The following is a 13944-nucleotide window of genomic DNA, read 5'->3' as shown; positions in this document are numbered from 1 at the left end:
TAGGTTCACAGAGAGATCTGGCTCTGTAAAAAGCCCTTCGGCCCAGATAAGAGGTCTGTAGTCAATTTAACTAATCTCATCCCTCTGCATCCCACAATTCCTGGCCTATCATACCATATCTGCTTCTACTACCTCCCCTGGCAGGGTATTCCACAAAACAGAGTCAGAATTCTTATCACTGACCTGTCATGAAACTTGTTCTGCGGCAGACATAAAAATGACTATAACCTGAACAAGAATTGGTGCAATCTAGGAATAGTGAAGCAGGTTTCACGATCCATTCAGAACTCTGATGGCAGAGGGGAAGCTGTTCCTAAAACGTTGAGTGTGAGGGAGTCCTCCGGCTCCTGTACCTCCTCCCTGATGATAGTTATCAGAGGAGGGCATGTCCCAGAGGGTCCTTAATGATGAGACGCCATCTTTTTGAGGCACAGCCTTTTGAAGATGTCCTCGTTGATAGGGAAGGTTGTGCCTGTGGTGACGTTGGCCGAGCCTGCGACATGAAATCAGTCCCTTTGGCTCACTGGTACATGTTGAAGTGCTGCCTCATCGGGAAGGAGGGCTTAAGGCCCTGAGTGGTGGTGAGGAAGGAGGTGTGAGTGTAACTCTGAGACAAAGTTGCAGGGGTAAGCTCCTGGAGGGCAAACGGAAGGGAGGGACGAACAGACAAGCAGGTCGTAGAGAAAGCCATTGACATGCCTTCTTTATGATGGCACCAATGTGCTGGACCCAGGACGGATCCTTGAAGATGTTGACACCCAGGGACTTTCCACCATTGACCCCTCAATAAGAGCGCTCTCCCAACTTCAGTCCTGAAATATTCCTGAGCTGAAACATTAACTGCCCATTTCTCTCCATAGATGTTGCCTGACTAAAGTGCATTGCTCTAGATTTCTAGCATCTGCAGAATCTCTTGCATTTCCTAGTTTGGGTGTAATGCATGATTTCGGTGTCTAGAGGGCAGCCAATAACCATTGTTAAGTTCCTTACCATGGACAAACTCTGATCCTGCTGTTCTTCACAGATTGGGGCATCGCTGTTCGCCAGCAGTGAAGGTTCTGGGCTGTTCATTGGACTGGCTGGCACTGGGGCAGCTGGAGGGATCGCGGTTGCCGGATTTGAATGGAATGTAAGTCTAGCAAGCAACTTACCTCCAAGAACTGCATGGTCCATTGTTTCTTTAATAAATCGTACGGATAAACCTGTTACTGTTGGCTGGGGGGTGTATTAATGGAATTGGAATTGGTTTATTATTGTCGGGTCTACTGTGATATAGTGAAATACTTGTCTTGCATATTGTTCATATAACTGTAGATCCACTTATTACACAGTGCATTGAGGTTCTTTCATTTTGTACCATGTCGTATGACATAGACAGTCATGGTTTTTCCATGACAATGATTGTTCTTGGCAAATTTTTTACAGAAGTGGTTTGCAATGGGTGATCCCGGCCATTATCAATACTCTCCAGAGATCGTCTGCCTGGCGTCAGCGGTTGCATAACCAGGATTTGTTCAACCAGGCCTGTTTGAGGTGAACCTGTTTGAAGCAAACCCTGATCAATTATCACCAGCATGTAACCTGTAGCACCAGAGGTCCCAACACACTGCTACACTATGATAGGGAATGCTTGCTGATGCTCTCATCAGGCAGGAGTTGCAAAAACCTCAGCAATCACACCAGCGGCTTCAAGAACAGTTACTACCCCTCAACCATCAGGCGCTTGAACAAAAGATGATAACTACACTCATTTATTGAGATGTTCCCACAACCAATGATCTGATTTTAAGGACTCTTTATCCTGTTATTTCATGCTCTTGTTATTTATTGCTACTTATTTATATTTGCATTTTTAGATTATGAAGACACGCAGTCCTGTTTTATTGTCATTTAGTAATGCATGCATTAAGAAATGATACAATATTTCCTCCGATGTGATATCACAAAACACAGGGCAGACCAAGATTGAAAAAAACTAACAAAACCACATAATTATAACATATAGTTACAACAGTGCAACAATACCATAACTTGATGAAGAACGGGCCATGGGCACAGTAAAAGTTCAAAGTCTCTCAAATGTCCCACATCTCACGCAGGCGGGAGAAGGAAGAAAAACTCTCCCTGCCATACCTGACCACGGTCCGACTCTGAGTCATCCGAAAACTTCGAGCTCTGATCAGCCCTCCGACACTGAGGACTGAGCGCCATCTCTGTCCGAACGATTCGACCTCCTTCTCGGTCGCCAAAAGCAGGCAAAGCCTGGGATTTTGAGTCCTTCCCTCTGAAAGGTTCCGGACTGCGCAGTAACAACGGCAGCGAACGAGCGTTTCAGAAATTTTTCCAGATGTTCCTCTGTGCTTTCACGTCCCTCTCCATCAAATCAGAATTGTCCACGTCCCCTATTTAATGGATAAGATATCATTTTCCACCGGAGGGCTGCGCACGCATGGCGCGCTGCGTTCTCTCCTCCCGCCATTTGCACAGTGTGTTTTCTTCTATGCCCTACTTGATCTTTCATTGATCCTGTTACAGTTACTATTCTATAGATTTGCTGACTATGCCCACAGGAAAACGAATCTCAGGGTTGTATGTGGTGACATGTATGTACTCAGGTAATAAAAATTTACTTTATGCACCAGCCTCTCCTACAACCAGCTCCCATTGCTTCACATGACCGTGATCGAGGGGCAAAGCGGGTGTCACACCTTGCCCAAGGGTGACCTGCAGGCCAGTGGAGGGAAGGATCATCTTACACCTCCTCTGGTAGAGATGCATCTCCACCCCGTCACACACAAAGTGGTAGACAAGGGAAAACTATAAGAACACAATAAAATGTAGCTGTCACAGAGAAGGTGCAGGGCAGGTAAACAGTAAGGTAAATATCATAAGGTAGATTGTGAGGTCAAGAGTTCATCCTTTCATACCAGGGAGCCATTTAATGGTTTTAAAACATCAGGGTAGAAGCTGTTCTTGAAGTTGATCGTATGTGCTTTCAGGCCCATGGGAGAGGGAAGAAGTCAGAATATCAAGAAGGGGGGTGGGGGTAATAAGTTAGCTGCTTTACTGAGATTGTTTTACTGTGGTTATGCTTTGGATTGCTGAATATTGATAGGCCTAGGTAGAGTGGACATGGAGAGCATGTGTCCGACAGTGGGAGGCGAGTTTCCAATAGTGAGAGTGTAGATGTGGAGAGGATGTTTCCAACGGTGGGAGAGTCTAGGACAAGAGGGCACAGCCTCAGAATACAAGGATTCATTAGCCAGAGTGTGGTGAATCGGTAGAATTCATTGGTACAGATGGTTGCAGAGGCCATGTCATTGGGTATATTTAAAATTTGAGTAGGTGCTTGGAAGGGAGGGCTATGGTCAAGGTGCAGGTCGACGAGGCTAGGCAAAATAGTAGTTCAGCATGGACTAGAGGGGCCAAAGGGCTTGTTTGTGTGCTGCAGTGTTCTAAAAGGGAAAGAAATCAGCCTAGAAAAGGCCCTTTGACCCAGAATGCCTGCACTGCGCGTGATGCTCATCCCATCTGCCCGAACATGATCCACATCCAAAGTTCAAAGTTCAAATTAATGTATTATCAAGTATGTATTTGTCACCATCTACTACCCTGAGATTCATTACTTTGCAGGCATTCACAGTAGAACGAAGGAGTACAATAGAATCAATGAGAAAACTGCACACAACACAACAAACAACCAATGAGCAAAAAAGAACAAACTGCAAATACAAATCAATAAATAATACTGAGTTTCCTTGAAATTGAGTCCATAAGTTGTGTTCGGTGATCAGTTCAGTGTTGAGGTGAGTGAAGTTATCCACGCTGGTTCAGGAGCCTGATGGTTGAAGGGTAATAACTGTTCCTGAACCTGCTGGTGTGGGATCTAAGGCTAAGAGAGGTGTGATTGGCAGATGTGGAGAGGGATCCAGTGGGATGAATGTGTGGTTGCTGAGGGCTGGGAGTGGGTGTAGGAGGAACTGGTAGATCAGGAGGAGACAATAAAGAGATGGGGGGAGGAGTAAGTTACCTTAAAATGGAAAATTTAAAGCAACATCATTGGATTGTAGACTACCCAGAATCAGAATTAGAACCAACTTCAATACCACTAGTATATATCGTGAAATTTATTGTTTTGTGGCAGCAGTACATTGCATTACATAATTTTTTTAAAAATTACAATATATATAAAAATGAAATTAAGTAGGTAGTGCAAATAAAAAAAAAAGGGAGCAATCAAAGAAAATAGAGAGGTAGTGTTCATGGGTTCATTGTCCATTCAGAAATCTGATGGTAGAGGGGAAGAAGCTGTTCCTGAAACAGGAATCTTCAGGCTCTGGTACCTACTCCTTGATGGTAACAATGAGAAGAGGGCATGTCCTGGGTAAAATAAAGTATAAATTACGAGTACTACACATGTATGTATATATATATATATATATACACACACACAAAATAAAGTTAGAAAGCATGAAGAATTCTAACAACCTGCTCTGAAGACCAATGATAGTTAAAAGGCTGACATAGTACATTCTAGCCCAGTACAGGCCCTTTGGCCCACTGTGTTCTGCTGACCTTTTAACCCACTCTAAGATCAATCTAATCCTTCCCTTCTACACAGTCCTCCATTTTCTACCACACAAATATATATTTGTATTTAAACTAATTATTGTTGGGCAAACATGCATGGTGAAATTTGTTTGTTTTTGCGGCAATACACAGTAAATAAAACAACTATAAATTACATAAGAAATAGATATATATCATGAAATTTATTGCTTTGCAGCAACAGTACGTAACAATAAAAAATTATAATAATGAATATATATAAAAATAAATGAAGTATTGCAAGAAGAAAACTATAAAAGAAAGTAGTGAGGTAGTGTTCATGAATTCACTATCTATTCAGGAATCTGATGGCAGAGTGGAAGAAGCTGTTCCTAAAACATTTAGTGTGTATCTTCAGTCACCTGTACCTCCTCTTTGATGGTGGGAATGAGAAGAGGGCATGTCCTGGGTGAAATATATATATTATTAAATTAAATCACTGGTGCAAAAACAGCAAAAAAAGGAAAAAAAGATTGTGAGGTTGCCCAGTCAGAGATCTGTTGGCAGAGGGGAGGAAGCTGTTCCTAAAAGATTGAGTGAGTGTCTTCGGGCTCCTGAGCCCAGCTTGAGTTCCCACCCCATTTCCACCATCTGCCATTTAGTTCCGTTTAACAACCGGAAACTTTGGCATAAGTATCAGAGCATTCCACTGTTTCCTCATTTTACTAAACCACAAACTTATCAATCGAAATATAAATCTACCTGGTATTTTTTCGCATGATTTAATAATTTCATGATATTTTTAAAAACCTTTCAGCAAAATACCTGCTCTGTGTACCATCTGAGGTCAGGTGACAATTGTATTCGTTCTTACAAATCAGTTGATACACCTTATGGAGCTTCCTTATTTTAAAGTATAATAATATTTTTGGGTGTTCCCTTATAAACTCAAATAGTAGTTAGGGCGTAAATAGAAACCAGGCTTGTTTCAGTGGATATTACAGGAAAGAATTGTTTTGTTAATCGTTTGTGCTAAACACGCAGTACTTCATCACTGCATTTGACTGTACAGGCCAAGTCATTGGGTATATTTAAAGTGGATGTTGATGGGTTCTTAATTAGTGAGAGTGTCAAATGTTACGGAGAGAAGTCAGGGCAATGGGCTTGAGAGGGTTAATAAATCAGCCGTGATTGAATGGCGGAGCAGACTGGATAGACGAAATGGTCTAATTCTCCTTCTATGTCTTATGATTGTTTGTCATATTTTGTTCCATAAACCTGTTCTGTTGCCTCAGTAGAGGTGAACAACATATGTCAGCGATAGTAAACCTGATTCTACTTCTGAATTTCAAAGATGGACTACATCTCATGGATGAAATCAGATTGTGTGCTTAGACTAAAATACAGGGGCAACTCAGTTTAGACCACACTTGGAATGTTGTGTTCAGTTTTAGTTGTGTCATTATAGGAAGGATGTGGAAGCTTTAGAGAGAGTACAGAGGAGATTTACCAGGGTGTTGCCTGGATTAGAGAGCAGGTTTTATGAGGAAAAGTTGAGTGAGCAAGGCCTTTTCTCTTTTGTAGTAAAGGAGGATTACGGGGATTGGATACGCTAGAGGTAGGAAACATATTCCTGATGTTGGGGGAGTCAAGAACCAGAGGCCACAGTTTAAGAATAAGGGGTAGGCCATTTAGAACAGAGTTGAGGAAAAACTTTTTCACACAGAGGGTTGTGGTTCTGTGGAATGCTCTGCCTCAGAAGGCAGTGGAGGACAATTCTCTGGATTCTTTCAAAAAAGAGTTAGATAGAGCTCTTAAAGATAGCGGAGTGAAGGGATATGGGGAGAAGGCAGGAAAAGGAGTACTGATTGTGGATGATCAGCCGTGATCACAGTGAATGGTGGTGCTGGCTCGAAGGGCTGAATGGCCTACTCCTGCACCTATTGTCTATTGTCTATTGACAGCTGAACTGAAAGAGGTGTGCAAGATGATAAGAGTTATAGATAGAGTGGGCAACCAATACCTTTTCCCAGGACAGCAATAGCTAATGCCAGAGGACATTTGTTTAAGGCTGGGGTTCCCAACCTGGGGCCCGTGACTCCTTGCTTGATGGGATTGGTCCATGGCATAAAAAACATTGGGAACTCCTGGCTTAAGGTGAGTGAAGGAAACATTAGGGGCGATATCACAGGTAGGCTTTGTTACACTGTGTGGTAAATGCCTGGGCTGGTGATGGAGGCTGATATATTATGAACAATAAAAAATATTCTTAGGTTTCTTAAGGTGGGGGATATAGTGGGACGAGCTCCCGCTACCTATTAACTACTCACATTGGTGTGCGTCTCAAATGGCCTCTGACAACCAAGTCTGGCTCCAGTCCTTCACGTGTGGCTCAGCTACTGAGCCTGGTGGAATCATTTCTACTGACAGGAGAATGAGGGAAGGATGGTTACTGGTGCCTTAAGATCAGTCTCTTCGAGCAGATGAGGCTCGTCTAGGTTGGCAGGTCATCTAGCTAGGCCGCACTTGGAGTATTGTGTTCAGTTCTGGTCGTCTCACTTTGGGAAGGATGTGGAAGTGTTGGAAAGGGTACAGAGGAGATTTACCAGGTTGCTGCCTGGTTTAGAGAGTATGAATTATGATCAGAGATTAAGGGAGCTTGGGCTTTACTCTTTGGAGAGAAGGAGGATGAGAGGAGACATGATAGAGGTGTACAAGATAATAAGAGGAATAGATAGAGTGGATAGCCAGCGCCTCTTCCCCAGGGCACCACTGCTCAATACAAGAGGGCATGGCTTTAAGGTAAGGGGAAGTTCAAGGGGGATATTAGAGGAAGGATTTTTACTCAGAGAGTGGTTGGTGCATGGAATGCACTGCCTGAGTCAGTGGTGGAGGCAGATACACTAGTGAAACTTAAGAGACTACTAGAAAGGTATATGGAGGAATTTAAGGTGGGGGGTTATATGGGAGGCAGCGTTTAAGGGTCGGCACAACATTGTGGGCCGAAGGGCCTGTACTGTGCTGTACTATTCTATGTTCTATGTAGGAGAAGGAAAATTCTGATCTCAAACCTCCACTGCCTTGCAGCTATACACACTCATGGGGAAGGCTTTGGGAGTAAACCCCCAGGGAAAACTCCGGAGCTGGAGTCCCTAAGGCAGTCCTATGTTGAGTTCAACGCTGACTGGCAACTCCTGTGATGCTGCTGGGGCCAAACTGCATCAGCATCTGCCATTCCTTTGGGTTCATCAGCTGCACGAAGAGGGGGAGCTGACTACATGGGCGACAGCTTGCTCTCCACATTGTACTGCCATGGCTTGCGTATCTAGACAGCTAGGAAACAACATGCATGGTCGACCCTGATTGATGGAGACTTCACAGAGATACAGCACGGTCACAGGTCCTTCTGGCTCGCTGAGCTCGCGCCACCCCATGTGACCGAGTAATCTACTAACCCATACATCTCTGCAACGAGGGAGGAAACGGAAACACCCGAAGGAAACCCTTGTGGATACCAAGATTCTCACCATGAGGATTCCCCACAAAGCCTCTGCCTCCCAGAATCCCCTCTGAGACCGCAGAGCGCTGAAGCACACCTGAAATAATCTCCAAACTGTAACTCACGGGATCCAACAGTTCCAGAATCACAACCAGGACAATAAAACAGACGTAAAAGACATAAAAGAAGTGAATTATCTGGTTTTGTGATCTATCCAGAAGATGCCAACTGAAGGAGCATTATGCGCAGGCGCCATCTTAACGGAATTGTGCTAGAAGCAGTTTGCAAGCAGCAGAGAATGGCTTTCCTCTCACAGATGCTGCTCGGCCCATTGAGTTCCTCCATCAGACCCTTTGTTCCTTCAGACTCTTGTATCTCCAAATTAGTACCAGATTCTGGAAACTGCAAATTCATTCTCTGGAATCCACAGCACCATTTATAAGCAAGGAGAGAAGTTGTGGCAAATGCCAGAGAGGGAGAGTTACGGCAAATGGAGTTCAACATTTCTAGATGCATTGAAATTTTACACAATATTACAACTTCCTATTTGCTGACAACTCATAGTAAATTAAACTCATGTTCCATTACAGAATCATCACCCATATGTGATGCATTCAGACTAGCGCAGAGGGAAAAAGAAATCATTGCCTTCTCTTCTGTTTATTCTATGCTTTCACGATTTACATTTCAATTATCTCAGAGTCAATTCCAAACCATGACTGAGACATAACAGGGGTGGGGGGCACGGTAGCATAGTGGTCAGCATAATGCTATTACAGTGCCAGTGACCCAGGTTCAATCCGGCCACTCTCTGTAACAAGTTTGTATGTTTTCCCTGTGACTGCATGGATTTTCTTCGGATGCTCCAGTTTCCTCTCACATTCCAATGACTTGCGGCTTAGTAGGTCTATTGCTCACATGGGTGTAATTAGAGTCATTGTCAGAAACTGGCCCTTCAGCCCATCTAGTTTGTGACAAACCAATTGAACAGCCAATTTAAAATTGGGTGGCACAAGCTCGTTAGGCCAGAAGGTTCTCTTTCCATGCTGCATCTCTAAATAAGTGGATGAACATAGAACGTCAACAACACAGTAAAAGCCCCTTAGCCCACAATGCAGTGCTGACTTTTTAAACTAGGTAGAGTTTGGTACTTTGCAGGAGTTGCCAGTCAGCAATGAACTCTGCGTAGGACTGCCTTCAGGACTTCAGTTCTGGATTTTCCCTTCGGTGGTTTCTCCTGAAGCTTTGCCATGAGCGGGTATATCCGCAAGGCAGCAGAGGATTGAGATCAGAGTTTTCCTGCTCCTGGATCAGTGACCAATCACGGCTGTCTAGCCCCTCTGCCCAAAGCAACAGGTTATATAAGTAGCCAGTGACCTGCCTTTGCCCCTTCTCCTATCAATAGAAATGATTCCCCCAGGCTTAGTAGCTAAACCACACATGAAGGCGAGGAACTGGACGTGGTTGTCAGAGGCTGTTTGAGGTGCACGCCATTGGGAGCATTTAATAAGTAGTGGGAGCTTGTCCCCATTACGACCCCCCCCCCCCAGCTATAACAAACTTCAGGAACATTACATTTAATAAACAAATACTTTACTTGTGTAATTGAATATTAACATGAGGACAATTTCTACAGGCTACCTATGTGCTGCTGCTGCTGGCTTGGGTATTTGTACCAGTCTACATATCCTCAGGGGTAAGTACAAGTTGTGTACCTTACAAACAGCACATTTAGAGGAAAGAGAAGAACGGGTGGGTTCCACTGACATTTCCTTGCTTCTGCTGAACAGATCGTCACCATGCCTGAATACCTGCAGAAAAGATTCGGAGGAGAAAGAATTCGGATGTATCTCTCTGCCCTGTCACTGCTGTTGTCCGTATTTACAAAGATATCTGTAAGTAAAGACGTGCTTCCATTCAGTATTGTTGGATCCTGATGTTTTTGATCTGAGGTTCTTCAGAAGTCAATGATGAGGCATAAAACTTCTTGCTTATGTCCATTTTAATTAAGCACTAAAAGAACAAAGGAATAAGGAAAGGGGAAGAGAAGGACCAAGAGTAGAGTCCAGTAATGTGGGGGGAAGACGAATACGAAAGAGACCAATCCAATGTGTTTGATACTCTTATTCCAGACAGATGCTAACAGTAAAAAGTCCATTCCAATTCCATTGCTTGAATTAACCAATAAGCTAGTCCCTATTCAAGTAATACAATACCCACTAAAACCATGAAGTTTCTACAAAGACACAGGGTGACTGTAACCACTAAAAATACACTGAACAATTACATGCACTTAGGCAGTGTTCAAGGACTCATCTGTGGATCTAAAAGAGTACACCACAGTGGCCATGGTCTTGATAAAAACAGTCGTAGATGAGTTTTCCCCAACCAGAAGCCCTGGATGAGCCATGAGATTCACAATCCACTGAGAGACAAATCAGAGGCATTCAAGTCTGGCACCAAGAAAGTTACACGAGGTTCGGCTATAATCTCCAGAATGCCATCTCATGGGTGAAATGGCACTTTCCGACTGTACTTGAATCAATGAAGGATGCTCGACAGCTACGGCGGGGCTTGAAAGCTATCACCTCTTACAAAATGAAATCAAGTAACATAAGTGGCAACAGGGTTTCACTTCCAGATAATCTCAATGCCTTCCATGCTCGTTTTGACTGTCAAAACATGGATGCATATCAACTTCTGCCTGAGAAGTGACTTGCATCTACTCCTATTTGCCCACTGATGCAACAGGTCCACAGCAGACGCCATCTCATTAGCTCTTCACTCAACCCTGGAACATCTGGACAGCAAAGATGTATACATCGGGATGCTCTATTCTTACTTTCTTCTTCTTACTTTTTAATTTACTTTATTTTTTGTATTTTTTTTTCTCACGGTAACACGTCGAAGCTGCAACCTCTCTAACACGCTGGTAGAGAGAGTTTTATTTGGGTTTTTTTTAGCGCTGGAAATGGTTACATCCTGACACGCGGGACAGAAGCAAGGTCGCATTGTGTATTCCAGGGACCAGCTAATGCCGGCTGGTTTAGCGAGCAGAGTGGCGGACACCCCTGCTGAAATCTGGAGGAAAACACACAGAGGATGCAGAGGGGGATCACAAGGTTGAGGAAAGAGGACCGGGTCGAGACAACAGAGACATATGGAGAAGAGGAGTTTGGTGGGTAATACCGTTCCGGCTGACCAGAAGTGCACTGAGAGCGGTAAGCATAAAGGAGTTGGGTGCTTACTGATCTGGTTAACAACAGATGGTGCAATCCGGGGCATATTACAATCGAGGAACGTGTTTGCAGACTGGATATTGAACTTTTTACTGTTGGACTTCGGCCACATTCCACCGTGATACAACACTGGGCAGCACGGGAGGTCATTCCTGCCTGTGGCCATCGAACTTGCAGCTCCTCCCGTGGATGGTCAGACACTCTGAGCCAATAGACTCGTCCTGGACTTATTTTCCATCTGGCATAGTTTGCATTTTGTTGTTTGATTGTTGGTGGTTTTTGTATTGCAATATCTACACTCTTTTCTTGGTTGGTGCGGCTGTAACAAAACCAAATTTTCCTCGGGATTAATAAAGTATGTCTATCTATCTATCTTTATTGACTACAGCTCGACATTCAATACATCATCCCCTCAAAACTAATCAATAAGCTTCAAGTTCTTGGCCTCAGTACTTAGTTGTGCAACTGGATCCTCGATTTCCTCACTTGCAGACCCCAGTCAGTTCAGATTGGCAGCAACATCTCCTCCAAATCTCCATCAGCACGGGTACACCACAGGCAGTTCTTAGCCCCTGCTCTACTCACTTCACACTATGCTTATGAGGCTAAGCACAGCTCTAATAATGCCGTAATTATTTGTTGACAATACCGTCACTGTAGACTGAATCAAAGATGGTGATGAACTGGCGTATAGGAGGGAGATTGCAAATCTGTCTGAGTGGTGCCACAACAACCTCTTGCTCCATCTCAAGAACACCACACCAAGGAGCTGATTATTGACTTCTGGAGGAGGAAACTGGAGGTCCTCATTGGGGGATCAGAGGTGGAGAGGCTCAGCAAATTTAAATTCCTTGGCGTTATCATTTCTGAGGACCTGTCCTGGGCCCAGCATATAAGTGCAATCATGAAGAAAGCACGGCAAAAAGCCATCCCTCCAAAGTGGAAACAAAGCCAAGAGACTTGCCTATGCACAAAACCCAAGGACTGGGGTGCTGAACAATGGCAGCAAGTGCTCTGGACTGATGAGTCAAAGTTTGACATTTTTGCTCAAACAGGAGGTCATCTGTCTGTAGACAATTAGATTAGAAGAGCAGGAGAGTGTGACGTGGATGAGTGTCTGTAGCCAACAGTGAAACTCGGCGGGCATGGGCTGCATTTCTGCAAATGGGGTTGGTGATCTGGTCAGAAGTAATGGGATCCTCAATGCTGAGAAGTACCAGCAGATTCTCATCAATTACGCAATACCATCAGGGAGGCATCTGATCAGTCCCAACTTCATTCTGGGAGGACAATGACCAAAGTCATAAAAAACTACAATACTGTACCAAAATCTTAGATACCTACTATATAAACAACTAGGGTGCCCAAGACTTTTGCATAGTATTGTAGTAATTTTATGTATACATGTACTGTTGCCACAAAAAAAATTCACGACATATGTGAGTGATACCTAATTCTGATCTGGGTCTCCGTTGTGGACTGAGAGTAGGAAGGGGGTAGGGAGAGGGGAATCATGGTTGGGGAAGGGGAAGGGAGAAGGGAGGGAGCAGGAAACACCAGAGAGGAATTCTGTAATGATCAATAAACCAATTGTTTGGAATCAAATAACCTTGCCCAGTGTCTCAGGGCTGGGTGTGTCTGCACTCCTTCTCTGCCACCTGTCCCACATCCCTCCTGCAGTGCTCCACTCTTGCCATTCCCAACACCTTTTGCTTCATCAGATTTACAAACTTGCTCTGCACTCCGCATTGACAAATACTGTAATGTGCAGAAGTCTTAGGCACCCTAGCTATACATGTGCCTAAGATTTTTACACTGTATCTTCAGTGAAAAGAAGAGCAAGAAGCTCTGCTGCAGATGTTCTGGCCTCCACAGAGCCCTGATCTCAATATCACCGAGGCTGTCTGGGATTTCCTGGAGAGGCAGAAGCAAGTGAGACAGCCAAAGTCTGCAGAACTGCGGCAAGTTCTCCAAGGTGCTAGGAACAACCTACCAGCCAATTTTCTTATAAAACTGCATGACAGGTTACCTAAGAGAACTGATATAGTTTTAAAGGGAAAGGGTGGTCACACCAAATGTTGAGTTGAATTAGGGATTTACTGTTCTTTATGGTAAATATTCTGATACTTAGAAATGTCTCATTTTCATTATTTTTGAAGGACTTCACTTTACAAAATATTTTTACATGAACCTAAGACTTTTACACAGCATTGTACCTTGATAATAAATTGACTTTAAACTTAAAATACAGACAAGCATAAGAAAGTTAATCTTCAAGAAAAATAACAATTAAAGAGTCCAATCCTACAGTATTGTGTGTGTGGTCATGGAATCATGTTAAGTTGACCAGAGAAAGCAGGTCGGACCTGGTTTAATGATGCTTTGAAACAGGGTACCTCTGATATTCTGAGATGTCCTCATCAGGAAGGGAACGCCTTATTAAAGGGGCAGCTCTCTCCACGGGACTTAAAGCTATAGGCTGCTGAGTCAGTGATGATGTGCCATCATCCAACAGGCTCAACATGCCCTGGAAAGATCAGCACCACAGAGCCCTGATTTCCTCATTCATTGCGAACCAGGCATCAGTGAGACTGGGATTAGGACACGGTTCCCTGATAGATCAAAGTAATGTTTTCTCCTAGCGTTATGTTTGTACCC

The 13944-nt window shown here is 43.9% G+C and overlaps 1 protein-coding gene across 1 annotated transcript in view; it reads left to right on the top strand.

The window, feature by feature from the left end:
* The window catches only part of LOC140203157 (sodium/mannose cotransporter SLC5A10-like), a 192052-nt gene that overhangs the window by 18606 nt on the left and 159502 nt on the right, over positions 1–13944 (top strand). Inside the window, exons 3-5 of the mRNA XM_072269046.1 lie at positions 1025–1129; positions 9684–9743; positions 9838–9942. Coding sequence (XP_072125147.1) covers positions 1025–1129; positions 9684–9743; positions 9838–9942 — 270 coding nt within the window. The remainder of the gene's footprint in view (positions 1–1024; positions 1130–9683; positions 9744–9837; positions 9943–13944) is intronic.

This window comes from Mobula birostris, chromosome 9 (assembly GCF_030028105.1).
Source record: "Mobula birostris isolate sMobBir1 chromosome 9, sMobBir1.hap1, whole genome shotgun sequence".
In the NCBI taxonomy this organism is placed as follows: Eukaryota; Metazoa; Chordata; class Chondrichthyes; order Myliobatiformes; family Myliobatidae; genus Mobula; species Mobula birostris.
This window is presented reverse-complemented; position numbering and strand designations above follow the sequence as displayed.